The 13,142-nt window shown below is 42.4% G+C and overlaps 1 protein-coding gene across 2 annotated transcripts in view; it reads right to left on the bottom strand.

The window, feature by feature from the left end:
• The window catches only part of F5 (coagulation factor V), a 70,213-nt gene that overhangs the window by 15,501 nt on the left and 41,570 nt on the right, over nt 1–13,142 (bottom strand). For both annotated transcript variants that reach the window (XM_045797608.2, XM_045797614.2), the window contains 6 exons: nt 12,319–12,469; nt 10,231–10,443; nt 5,349–9,039; nt 2,217–2,379; nt 1,189–1,425; nt 103–316 (listed from right to left, as the gene is read on the bottom strand). In XM_045797608.2, coding sequence (XP_045653564.2) covers nt 103–316; nt 1,189–1,425; nt 2,217–2,379; nt 5,349–9,039; nt 10,231–10,443; nt 12,319–12,469 — 4,669 coding nt within the window. The remainder of the gene's footprint in view (nt 1–102; nt 317–1,188; nt 1,426–2,216; nt 2,380–5,348; nt 9,040–10,230; nt 10,444–12,318; nt 12,470–13,142) is intronic.

Raw genomic sequence — 13,142 nt, 5'->3', positions numbered from 1 at the left:
TCGGAAGCACCTCCTGTCTAATGGTATGAAGACCCAGGGCAAGAAGCATGGTCACCCAGTGTGATTTAACTGAGAGAGGAGATCAAAGTCAGAGGAAAATACCATGAAACTCATGGGACTTTTTTACTTCTGAGGATGCCAGTCTCCAAGACCTTGGGGACTGGGCCTTCTTTTCGTAGTACCAGCTCTTCTTTTCATCAAAGACCATAAAAAGTAAGACGAATTCTCTCATATCCACGGGCGTGTTGGTCTTATCAAGCACTCCTTTCTGACAGATCAGAAGGGGACCTATCAAGCCAGAATGGATATCTTTTTCCTGGAAGACAGTAGGAGCAAAATGCACAGAATTTCTCTTTCTTAGGATTTCCCTTGCTCTTCTGGCAATCACTGGTTATATAGAAAAGGAAACCTCAGGCACTCCAAATTTGAAGATTATAAATGAAGAGCTTACTAAGCCTGGGTATCATCATCTGGTTCTGTGGCACTCACAGTCCCTTTCTCTGATTAGCCCTTTATCTCAGCATGGCAGTAAGGACAATGTTAATGACAATATCGTACTATTATAATTCCTATTTATTGAGCATCTACTATTATAGTAAATATTTTGCTGGTAGTATCTTCTTTAATTCAGACAACAATCCTGTGTAATAAAAATAAGCTCACTTATTAAACAAATATTACCAAGTGTCTGTTGTGTGCTACCTACTGTGTTCCCATTTTTAACTTTAGAAACTGAGGCTGAGAGAGATCAAGTAATTTTCCCAGGCTCACGCAGTAAGTGACAAGTTAGGGACTGAAACTGAAGTCTGCGCGCTCTCCACCATGCCCCAAACGAAGGCATCTTGACTTTGCAGCTCTTTCATAAAGAAAGAGCAAAAGAAAGCTAATACTTGCTCAAGGAAATTGCAAAAAAAAAGTCCTTCCTCTGCAAAAATACTCACTCTGACTGGGGTCAACCATTTCAGTACCCCTCACTCCTCTCCACTGAGCACAGGCTTCTTTCTCACAGTCATCTGAACACACATCGCTATAGACTGCTGACCGCAATCCTTACACATTCCTCATGGAAAGCAAGACATTTAATGAGAAATCATCTTGACCCTTCCATGGAACTGGAGTTCCATCCAACTGGTGGACTCCGGTTATAAGGTTAGGAGAATGGCAAAAACTTTCAATGGATGTACCTACCGGGTTCACTGCTGAGTAGTAGGCCCAAGCCCGGCAGGCAGAGCCAGGATTTTCCGGCCCGGATCGAGTGGTGGCGTGCCATACGTACGTATAACTGCTGTTTGGCTGAACAGCATTGTCTTCCTTAAACCATTCAGGAGAGTCGTCCTCATAAGTCTTTCCCTCTGACGATTTTTCGTAGGAAAGCCCGTGGGCATGAAGAGAATATGGTCTGGATGCTAAATTTTTAAAACGAACCTAGAAAAAAGAAGGATCCACAAATGTACTTACGTCCAACAAAAATCCAAGCTAAAAAAATGTCAGTATTATACACCAAAGTAGATGGTTAGTTATTAAATTAGACCTAGATATAGATACAGTGGGCTGTATTAATTGCATACAAGTACAAAGTAACATATATATTATTTCATCTAATTTTTACAACATCCCATGAGATAGGGCCCAAGTCGTTTGCCCCAGAAACACCAAAACATGTTTGCTCTTAGGCTCAAAGGAAAGTATTGACATTAGGCACAAATGAAATGGTCACAGCAGGTGCTGAAGATCTGAAGATGAATGAGCTTTGGGTCTTGCTCACAATAAGTTTCCAGCCTCCTGATGAAGAGACGCCTGAACGTGTGGATTCAAGTTAAAAACCTAGAGACCAGAAGTGCATAAACAAAGTATGAATGGGGTTAGGTGGGAATGCCTGAAGGGAGCCAGTCAGCTGAATGTGCAGGAGAGGTTGGGGCAGTAAAGAAAGCTTCTTAGGGAAAACGGAATTGGCCCTTATGGAATGAACAGGAGCTCAGCAGAGGGAGAAATAAAATCATGAGATTGTTTCTTTTCTTTTTTTTTTTTTTTGAGATCATTTTTTTTCTTGAAGATTATCAAATTACTTGAGAAGTAGTCTCTGAAAAGAAGTGTAATTATTTGTTAATTTTGGAAAATAAGTCACCTACAGCCCTCCTGCCCCTTTCACTGTTACAACCCTCTGGTACTTGTGGAAATTCCTCAGATGATCTTAGCAATGCTCAAAGATGACTTACTTGGATGACATCATCCACTTCAGCTCTAATAATAGGACCAAGAATGCCGAGATGCTCTTCGTACTCCCCCAAGGGATCACGTTTGGTGAAAGTGCTATCGAGGTACTTTCGAAAGACTACTTTCTTGTATATGGTGTTCTCTGGGATATCATCAATGTCTTCGCTGAAATAACAATAAAGATAGTATTTGTTTAAAAGAACAAATGAAAGACCATTCAAAGAATTGGGGGAATTATCCCTGTTTCTGAGTATGGGTATTATGGATATTTAATCAGTACTTGAGGAACAAATGAATGAAAATATAAATGAATAAAAACTTAAGCCAGTAAATATCCTTCAGATCCCAGCTCACATATCATTTCTTAGGTAAGTCCTCCTATAAGCCTGTATCGTTCCTTGAGTTTCCATAGTATGGCTACAGTATATATAGCATATTCCTGTAGTGTTATATTTCTCTAATATATATATAGTAAGTTATATGTCATTTATTTGTGAGATTAAAATCTATTAAAATCTGACACTGATACTAGAGTGAAAGCCCCATGAGGTCAGGGATCATGCCTAGTTTGCTCATTCTTTCATTTCTAGTACCTAGCAAGTTATCTGGCGCATAGTAGGCGCTTGACAGATTTTTGTTTAATGCATTAATAAATGAACAAATATAATCATATATTCACAGAGCAGATTTTAATATCAGAGGCAGACAAAGCCATGTAACTGGATAGTGCCAGGGCTTGGGGCTGTCAGGTGACAATGGTCACCCTTGTGAAGGCCACGAGATGGCTGGGAGTTTTATACTCTGAAAGTAGCCATTCTTCTCACATTTGCTTTTTTTTTTTTTTTTACATCCCATTATTCCTTGTACGGTTCACCAGCTCAGTCCGGGGCCAGCTCACATCATATTTTCTCACTGATTCCTAAATTTCCCAAGCCTACAGAAACAGGCCAAAAGCTCACCCACCAGAATCCCATTCCACCTTCCTTCCAGTGTTCCTACCCTACTGACCCCATCCTTCCAGACCCTAAGCATAACATAGTTTCACAGAACTAATGAGGGACAAGCAAAGCAACTCTGACGGCCATAAACATGGGTGCATATCTGGAATGGTACATAAGATTTTGAAGGAACTGGTTTCATCCCTTTCCACTTTGGAAAGGCCCTTAATCTTACTCCTTCAGGGCCTCTCTTAGAAATCCCTAGATAAACTATTTATTCTCATATAGCAATGGGTGCTACACTTAAATAGGAAGTCATGGAAAGATGTGTTTTTTTATTATTTGGGGGCGGTGGGAGGAAGAGCAGAGGGAAAGGGAGAGAGAGAATCTTAAGCAGGTTCCACGCCCAGCATGGAGCCCGACATGGTCTCAATCTCACAACCCTGAGGTCACGACCTGAGCTGAAATCAAGAGTTGGAAGCTTAACCAAGTGAGCCACCCAGGTGCCCCCCCAAATGTGTTTTAAATGAAAAGAGTTCTAATATGGAAATGCCAGGCATCTGATTAATGAAATAATTTCTGTAAGCCGTACCATGCATTGTGTTTGCTTACTCTAATTACACTTTCTTTTTTAGTAATTTTTAGTGTAACTATTAGCTTTTGCAAAAGCTGTGTACTATAGTTAGACCGTTTAAACATGGTCACCATGCTGTGTCCCTGAGAATCTATAGCTGACTAAGCCTTGCCCCTTGTTCCTCCTTCTCTTCTGTCTCTTCCCAGAATACAGAGTCCAGCCCATTATGACATTCCATCCTTAAGCAGAATCAAATTGAAAACTCTTTTAAAAATGTCTATGGATCGCTTAGAAACTCTCTGTTCTAAGTTAGGCCACTTATAAAATTGCATGAACCCCTTCAACTCTATGGTTGAAGAGTGGCTGGAACCCTGAAATGTTAAATCTGAAGAGGATCTTGGGGGCCATTTGGTGTAACACTTCATTTACAAAATGAAAGTAACAAGGTTCAGGAAAGGAACTGACATATTCCAGGAAACAAAGAATGGCTGAAACTTTTGAAGTGTCTCATTGCTCTTTGGATAAACACCAAAATTCTTCCCATGGCCTGCAAAACCTGGTGGCATCTGGTCTTTGCAGAGCTCGCCAAATGTTTTCTTAACACTCACCCTCTTCTTGAGCTCCAACTACAGGCTTCAGGGCTTCCTCCTTCCATAGGGCCTCATCATGCTCTTCTCTCTGTCTAGAATGTTCTCCCCTCTCCACTTCCTGCCTAGGTCACTTCTGTTCATCTTCCGATCTCAGCTCAAATGCCACTTCTTCAGGGTCAGATTCCTCAAGTCTCATATCCCCATGTATCTACCTTTTCTTCTCGGTCTTTAGCTGGTTATATTTTACACTTATTTATGTGAGCATTTAATTTGTATCCACCTGCCCAACTAGACACAAGTTCCATGAGGGAAGGAGTCATGAATGATTATATTCTCTTTTAGAGTCTCAACACTTAGCACAATGCTTAGGAGAGAACAAGCACTCATTAAAGAGTTATTAAATGAGTGATTCTATAAGCCAAGTTACAATTCAAGTTTAAATCAAGGTAAATCATTGAACGACTGCCTCAGTAGAAGGCATAAACTTGCTTTTTGTTTCTAAACTGACTTATATCCTTGGCCCCTGCTACTGGAATCTCATGTAATTTGAATCAAACATCACCAAGATGCTGTATGCTTTACATTGCTCAGTAAACAATTTACAAATATTTTTGGTGCCCAAATGCAAGAGGAGATTTCTACATCACAAATTTGGATTTGAAGCCAACTTCAATGAAAACATGTTGATATCCGTAGCTATCTGCAGATAGCTACGGATAGGTTAGGCTCTGCACTGAAGCAAGGAGAGGGGGTAGGAACATGTGTGCTGAAAGCCGGAGAGAGAGGAGGGAGCTTCTTTAACTATAGAATATCATAGACTTCTTATACTGATTGTTCTTATATTGTCCAAATGTCACCTAATGTAGAGAAGCTAACCTTGGAATTGACAAAGGAAATCGTATAGAACAAGTTGCAATAGGGGACCTAAATTACACTTAGTATGATTTGCCCAGAATTATTTCCTTGGACTGTAGCAATCTTTTTAGCAGTAGTGGAAACATGAGAGTATAAAAGGAGAAAATTTGGCCAAACCTTTGAGCAAATTTTGAATAATCCCAGGATACTTCTTCAGCAGCAATGTAATAATACTTTCTGTTTCCATTGTTGCTGCGGAGGTACCATGCTGCAATGTTGTCAGGATTTCTGGAGGAGTTAATGTCTGTCCTAGTGTCAGTTTGGTAAGGGTTATCATAGGCCACGTAATCAATTTCAGCAGTGTATTCTTCACTGCTCTCTTCCTTCTGCCTGGGAATAATCTCAATATAATCTCCATCATTTGCACTGAGGCCTACTATCACTGGTGGGTTAAGTTCTCTTGGCATAAAAGTGTTATTTAGGGTAGGAGACGGTGGGAGAGATGGCACCTGACCAAGGTCTGGATAAGGGAAAGTCTGACCAAATTCTGGAAGAAGAAATGACTGACTAGATTCAGAGGTGTAGGATGTCTGATCAAGGTCTAGAGGAAGTAATGTCTCTAGATCAGGAGGAAAGGACATTTGACTAATGTCTGGAGAGACAGTTGCCTGACTGAGGTCTGGGGAAGGGAGCATCTGATCGAGATCTAAAGAAAGGGTTGTCTGGCTGATGTCTGATGAGAGAGTCTCCTGGCTGAGGTCTGGGGAAAGGGTTGTCTGGTCAAGGTCTGGAGAAAAGGTTGTCTGGCCAAGGTCTGGAGAAAAGGTTGTCTGGCCAAGGTCTGGAGAAAAGGTTGTCTGGTCAAGGTCCAGAGAAAAGGTTGTTTGGTCAAGGTCCGGAGAAAAGGTTGTCTGGTCAAAGTCTGGAGAAAAGCTTGTCTGGCCAAGGTCTGGGGAAAGTGTTGTCTGGTCAAGGTCTGGAGAAAAGGTTGTCTGGTCAAGGTCTGGAGAAAACGTTGTCTGGTCAAGGTCTGGGGAAAGGGCTGTCTGGTCAAGGTCCGGAGAAAAGGTTGTCTGGTCGACGTCTGGAGAAAATGTTGTCTGGTCAAAGTCTGGAGAAAAGGTTGTCTGGTCAAGTTCTGGAGAAAAGGTTGTCTGGTCAAACTCTGGAGAAAAGGTTGTCTGGTCAAGGTCTGGAGAAAAGGTTGTCTGGTCAAGGTCCAGAGAAAAGGTACTCTGGTCGAGGTCTGGGGAAAGTGTTGTCTGGTCAAGGTCTGGAGAAAAGGTCACCTGGTCAAGGTCTGGAGAAAAGGTTGTCTGGTCAAGGTCCGGAGAAAAGGTTGTCTGGTCAAGGTCTGGAGAAAAGGTTGTCTGGTCAAGGTCTGGAGAAAAGCTTGTCTGGCCAAGGTCTGGGGAAAGTGTTGTCTGGTCAAGGTCTGGAGAAAAGGTTGTCTGGTCAAGGTCTGGAGAAAAGGTTGTCTGGTCAAGGTCTGGGGAAAGGGTTGTCTGGTCAAGGTCCGGAGAAAAGGTTGTCTGGTCAAAGTCTGGAGAAAAGGTTGTCTGGTCAAGGTCTGGAGAAAAGCTTGTCTGGCCAAGGTCTGGGGAAAGTGTTGTCTGGTCAAGGTCTGGAGAAAAGGTTGTCTGGTCAAGGTCTGGAGAAAAGGTTGTCTGGTCAAGGTCTGGGGAAAGGGTTGTCTGGTCAAGGTCCGGAGAAAAGGTTGTCTGGTCAAAGTCTGGAGAAAAGGTTGTCTGGTCAAAGTCTAGAGAAAAGGTTGTCTGGTCAAGTTCTGGAGAAAATGTTGTCTGGTCAAAGTCTGGAGAAAATGTTGTCTGGTCAAGGTCTGGAGAAAATGTTGTCTGGTCAAAGTCTGGAGAAAAGGTTGTCTGGTCAAGGTCTGGAGAAAACGTTGTCTGGTCAAGGTCTGGAGAAAAGGTTCTCTGGTCGAGGTCTGGGTAAAGGGTTGTCTGGTCAAGGTCTGGAGAAAATGTTGTCTGGTCAAAGTCTGGAGAAAATGTTGTCTGGTCAAGGTCTGGAGAAAAGGTTGTCTGGTCAAAGTCTGGAAAAAAGGTTGTCTGGATGAGGTCTGGAGAAAAGGTTGTCTGGTCAAGGTCTGGAGAAAAGGTTGTCCGGCCGAGGTCTGGGGGAAGTGTTGTCTGGTCAAGGTCTGGAGAAAATGTCTGGTCAAGGTCTAGAGAAAAAGTTGTATGGTCGAGGTCTGGGGAAAAGTTTGTCTCCCTGAGGTCTGGGGACAGGGCTGTCTGGCTGAGGTCTGGAGAAAGGGTTGTATGGTCAAGATCAGGGGAAAGGGCTGGTTGACTGAGACCTGCAGAGATGGTTGCCTGCCAGGCTTCAAGTTCCAAGGAAGGGAACATTTGACCAACATCAGTAGGGAATGGCTTGTTTCTTAGGTCATAGTCGAGCATCTGGCCAGGCTCTGGGGGAGATGTGTGGCTAGAGTCTGTAGTAGGGTGCATTTGATCGGAGTCTTGAATAGGGAAAGTTTGATAGTGTTCTTCTGGGGGTATTGTCTGATAACGATCTAAAGGGGAGCTTGTCTGACTGGTGTCATTTGGGGGATTGTGATTATGGTCAAGAAGTGAGGCTAACAGGCTAAGATTCACAGAGGGGAATGTCTGATTGAGGTCTGTGGGAAAAGATGTTTCACCGGATTTATGGGGTAACAATGAATGATCAAATCTCCTGTCTGAAAATGTGGTATTGCCCTTTCCTCTTAGAGGGTGGAAGCCCCTCGGAGATAGAGCAGTATGGTGTGCAAGCTTCTCTTCTTTTTTCTTTTTTCGTGTTTTAATGAAAAAAGGGATTTTCTTCAATCCACTGTTGCCTCCATCCTGTTTCACTTGTAGAGATTTATTTCTAATTCCAGAAAATTTTGGGTGGCCACTCAGCTTTCTGTGCTTGTCTGTGAGAGGGATGTTTTCTGCCCAAGTCCTTGAGGCATTCTGGGGGCTGTCCAGCACCTTGTCGACAGCCATGTCTTCATCAGCATCTGGGACTATTTCATAACTACCTTTCTCAGACACCACATGCCATTTCCCATTCAAAATCTTGGATGGATTCTTTTGTTTTAAGAGGAACAGATCATTGGGAAGGTCTTCCCAGGGTCCCCTTCTGGAAGGAGAAGAGTTGCCTTGGCTTGAATGTCTCCCAGTTTTATGTGCTGAAAATCCCACCTGGGAGAACTTGTGCTTTGCTGTGTGCTCTCTTTCTTCCTTGGATTCCTTATGCTTAGCATGTTCTTGACTCCGGAATCCTTCTGCATCAAGTGGAAGTAGGCTTACTCCTGTGATACCTGACTGTAGAGTGTCCTCCATCAAGTCTTCAGAATAAGGGCTGGAATGCTCTGCTGTCGAACTGTTGAGAGCTGAGTTCTTGTCTAAGCCAATGGGTCCCAGAGGGGGATCAGCTGTGGTGCCTGCTGGGTGAGGAAGAGTTTTCTGACGTTTTGCAAAGTTATAGACAATAAGCCTGCTAATGTTACTCAGGGAAGAAGAATTTGAACTGGCAGCTGTATCGGTACTTGGAGGAATGAATTCAGAATTGTTCTCCAGAGCCAGGGCAGTAAGATTAAACTCATCTTCCTCCTGATTCCGTGATGAATTTCTGAATGACCTAATTCCTAACCACGAAGCCAGGTTGTTCTGGTAATCATAGTCCGCATCACGCTCTTCATCCCTGTTTTCTGAAGAGTCTCGCATCTTCCGTGTAGTCATGACTGTTGGTGCTGAAGGTTCATATATAATCTCATATGAGTCTTCATAATCATCCCGGATACACTTAACATCCCTGAATCTCAGCCTTAGGTTTTTGTTTCTTGGGTTGGAATTTATTGTAGTTAACATCCAAGTTCCTATAGAAGAGAGACAGAGGAAACAGAAAGCTCTAAGCCCAGGAAAAGATGTAGAAACCCTAGGATCCATTGTGGCCGATAATTTTCAATGAACTTCCATCAGGGATAACAAGTGTGGTCTGTGGGTCACTGCTGATCTGGGAACTGTTGATCATGGTCGATGGTGACACAAGGAGAGAACCTGGGTGTCAGGTGTTTAGAAAACTGTTCAGCAATTTGACATTGCCATGCATCCAAGCACGTGATCAGTACACTTATCTCATATAACAGAATATAGACTGAAAGTATTGGTCAGTGGAGATTAGGGAGAAAACTCTTAGGACAGATAGTTTAAGAGTCACTATTTTAGAATATATTTAAAATATTTAAAAAGGGATGAATTAAGAATAAAGTGGGCTTTGACTATCATAAACATCTTGTTGGCTGCACATCTTGTTTGAAAATTGGAGTGAGGGGGAGGATGATGTAAGAGACATCTAGATATTTCTAGATATTTCTAAGCAGTAAATGATTCAGGTGGGCCCAGGGCAATTTTGAATCTCTTTGAAATGGTATTACCTTCTGGCGTACAGATTTCCTGGGGAGTCTGCAACAGTTATCACTTGTTGAGTGTCGGCTGGGTGCTAGGCACTTGGTATAGATGACAATTAAGGGTCAAAGCAACCCTGTAAGGTGTGATTTTGGTTTTGAGATGAATACACGGAAGCTCAGTGAGGTTGAGTAACATGCCCAAGGTTACACAGAGTTCCAGAGCACATCTGAGGAACTCCAAAGCCCACGTGCTTTCCATGCTTCCCACTACTGTCTCTGAGGCCAGCCTCCAAGGCACTGTATCTGATGATCGCTAACTAACCCACAGTGGCATGGCTAGCTTTAAAAATGGAAAAGGCCGTTTCGATAAAAGAAATGCACTTTTGTGGCTGAATGTTCATGCTTCCCCCTCAAAGTCATACCTTATCTTTTTGCTGTTTTGTCTTTACTTCTCACGTAGCCCAGAGAAGGATAAATGGAACCCACATTAAGGGACTAGACCCATTTAATTAACTAATATCCCAAACAGAAATCACGAGAAGTATTGAAAGGAAAGCCTGTATGGGGTCAGAAAGATAAACTCAGGAATTGTGGTAGTTTGGGAAGCTGCAGCTGACCTTTATAGATCAGAGGTTCCTCTCCAAGAGTCTAGGCTCTTACCAACATTATCCATTGTGACGGTCACAGATTCCCCACGCATGGGGAAGAGGGTCAAGGTGTCCTCGTGTCTCTTTCCATAGATGAATGAGTGCCCAGTGAAGTGAATGGTCAAAATATCATCCTGGGTCCCCACACTGCAGAAGTGCCACTGGACAGTGTCATCAAAGCAGAATCCGAGTGTGGGTATACTCTCCGGCACGTAGCCATTGATCGCTGAAAGAGTAAAATCTGTTAACATGCAAGCCTCTGCCAACAAAAAGGCACGTGTCTAATTATACCTGAGATGAATGTCCCAATATTAATTGCGTTGTGTCAAAGCAGTAATTATATGATAAGCTTCACCAGGTCTATCCACCATGTGACTAGAACAACTCACACTTCCCAAATGAGAACTTATTTTCCTAATTTAGCCAAGGGAGAAATATCAGGAGAAAGACAAAGCCTTTCATTCACGTTGACTTATTCATTCGTCAAGTGTCAAATGCTTTATTTTCCACGTTCCGCTTTTAAGGAGAGTCTAAACCTCAACTTACAATATTCTCCCTGGAAGAGAAGCATAGTATAAGAAATTCATCCTGACACATTCGTTGGTGAATAAGAAGTAGTGTCCCTGAAAGTAATGTCCCTAAATGCATCTTTAGCACATTTTGCAATTTTTATTGCTCCCTTTTAACATTGAGATAATCTATAATTTTTATTCAAGTATTGAGTATCTTTCCAAGGGGCACAGCTTTAGACAGTATCTTTACTTACTTAGGTTCTAAGCATGATAATAAAATCACACGTTTGATTTCTATGAGGACAGGGCCGACCGCTGCCTGCGTTACATTCTAGCTCTGATACTAGTACGGTGCCTGGCACTAGTGAGCGCTTAAATATTTACTAAATAACTGATATAATATGTTTTTGGTTTGCATTTCATTCAGGAGGCTCTTCTAAACGGTCTATAGCTGTACTGTCTAACACAGTGGCCACTAACTACAAGTGGCTGTTGAGCACTTGAAATGTAACCTGGATTGAGATGTACTGTAAGTGTGAAATACACACCAGATTTCAGAGACCTAGTATGAAATAAAGAAAGCAAACCTCGTCAATTTTTATATTGGCTATATGTTGAAATGATAATATTTGGGATATATTTCTCTTTAATCTTTCATACGGCTACTAGAACATTTTAAATTATATTTGTGGCTTATACATAATCTCTATTGGATAACACTAGCCCAAAATGATGACAGATTCACTGCCAAAAATGAAATTATGCAAAGAAAGCTGAGACACTCCGTGTTTGGAATTATTTTCAGGGCACCTGCCGGTTCTGAGAATTCCAATAATTCATCTGAAACTATATGAATAGACCATGGAGAAGTCATCCTCATATCTATGATTGCCTATCAGAGAAGGCGATCGTGATGGCTCTTGACGCTAAGGAACAGTGGTGGGGACCCTGCCACTGTGGCAAAGTTTGCTTCTAAGTGGCTTGGTGAAATTTCTCTTAGACTTCTCATAGCAGTGGCTTTAGGTGCTGAAATTGAAAACCGCAGCAAATGCCTGAACTTTGGCTGGGGGAATTCCTTCTGTTCTGAACTCCTTGTTGCTCACTTTAAACCTCTTTGTGAATTGGCTTTTTAAGATTCTTGGTTCGCCATATGCATTCTGCCCCTGTTTGATGTGACCATCCAGCATTGGATACCCTACCTTGTTTCTGCCCTGGCCGTGAAGACTGTGCCCCTTGCACCCAGTCGAAAATCCCCATACACCACTGACCAAGGCCTGTAGCCCCTTTCCTCAACACTCCCACCCCTTGCCCTGTTCCTCCAGAGCGGAGCTCCTCAGAGCGGGCGCCATCTACGTCCATGCACATCCGGAGCACGAGACCAAGAAGACTTCCTAAGGAGAACAAGCTTTTGGCCTCTTGCCGTAAAAAGGTTGCTAGCGTGTCCCCCAGTAACTTCATCACCAAATCTCTGGATTACGAGTGAGGATAAGAGGTGAGTGGATTCTAATCCATGTCTCGGCCTTTATGCACAGTCATACTTTAAGCACAGAAGTGACAAACTGATGGACAAAAACAGTGATTTGACTTACTGCTCATGATGTTCGATTCATAAAACTTGGGGTCATCACGTTTCACCTTATCAGGATTTTCACAGAACTTGTTGATATTGTCCTCAATGTACCAGCTCTTGTTCTCATCAAACACAGCAAACACGGCCTGCTGCTCAATGTCTGCGGCCCTCTGGAGGGTAAAAGTGCTGTGTTCAGTGATTAATGTTCCAGTGGATGACCCACAACACTGAGCTCTTCTCAGAAACCAAAGAGGCACAGTCTTGGGGCCACTGCCTCCACAAATTCAGGCATTTATGAGAGCCCATTTTGTACAAAGCCCTTGTTAGAGCCAAAGGGAATATGCAAAGAAAGACAGAGCAGATCAGAAAATTCAGAGACTAAAACATTCTAATAGAAAAATTCCATCTTCTTGTGGGAGCTGTAATTGTGTTTTATTTCTGTAAGTGGACACCTTTCAACCTGAATGATTCACTAGACATGCTCCAAATAGTTGCAAAGGATAAAACAGAAGGTTGCAATAGGAAAGCTTTCTACGTATCCCTATCCATTTCCTTTCCTAGCTCAATAAATTAAGGTCTAACAAATGTCGATTTTTGATTTTTCTAGGCATCTATTTATTGTATATACCTTAGGATAAACTTTGATTATAGCTTACCCTGGTGGGGGAATTTTAAGTTAATAATATGAGACTATTATTCTCCAATGAAGATCCGTATCTTTGTTCACTTTTTTTCTATAATTCAGTGTTACTAGAGATGGACCATTGTCCTGGTCCAACTTCACCAGATTCTATGTCTTCAAAGTATTATCTCTCTTATCTCTCCCTGGTGCAGGTCTCTGAA

This window comes from Ursus americanus, chromosome 2 (genome assembly GCF_024610735.1).
Source record: "Ursus americanus isolate L20-20 chromosome 2, mUrsAme1.1.p, whole genome shotgun sequence".
Lineage (NCBI taxonomy): Eukaryota > Metazoa > Chordata > Mammalia > Carnivora > Ursidae > Ursus > Ursus americanus.
This window is presented reverse-complemented; position numbering and strand designations above follow the sequence as displayed.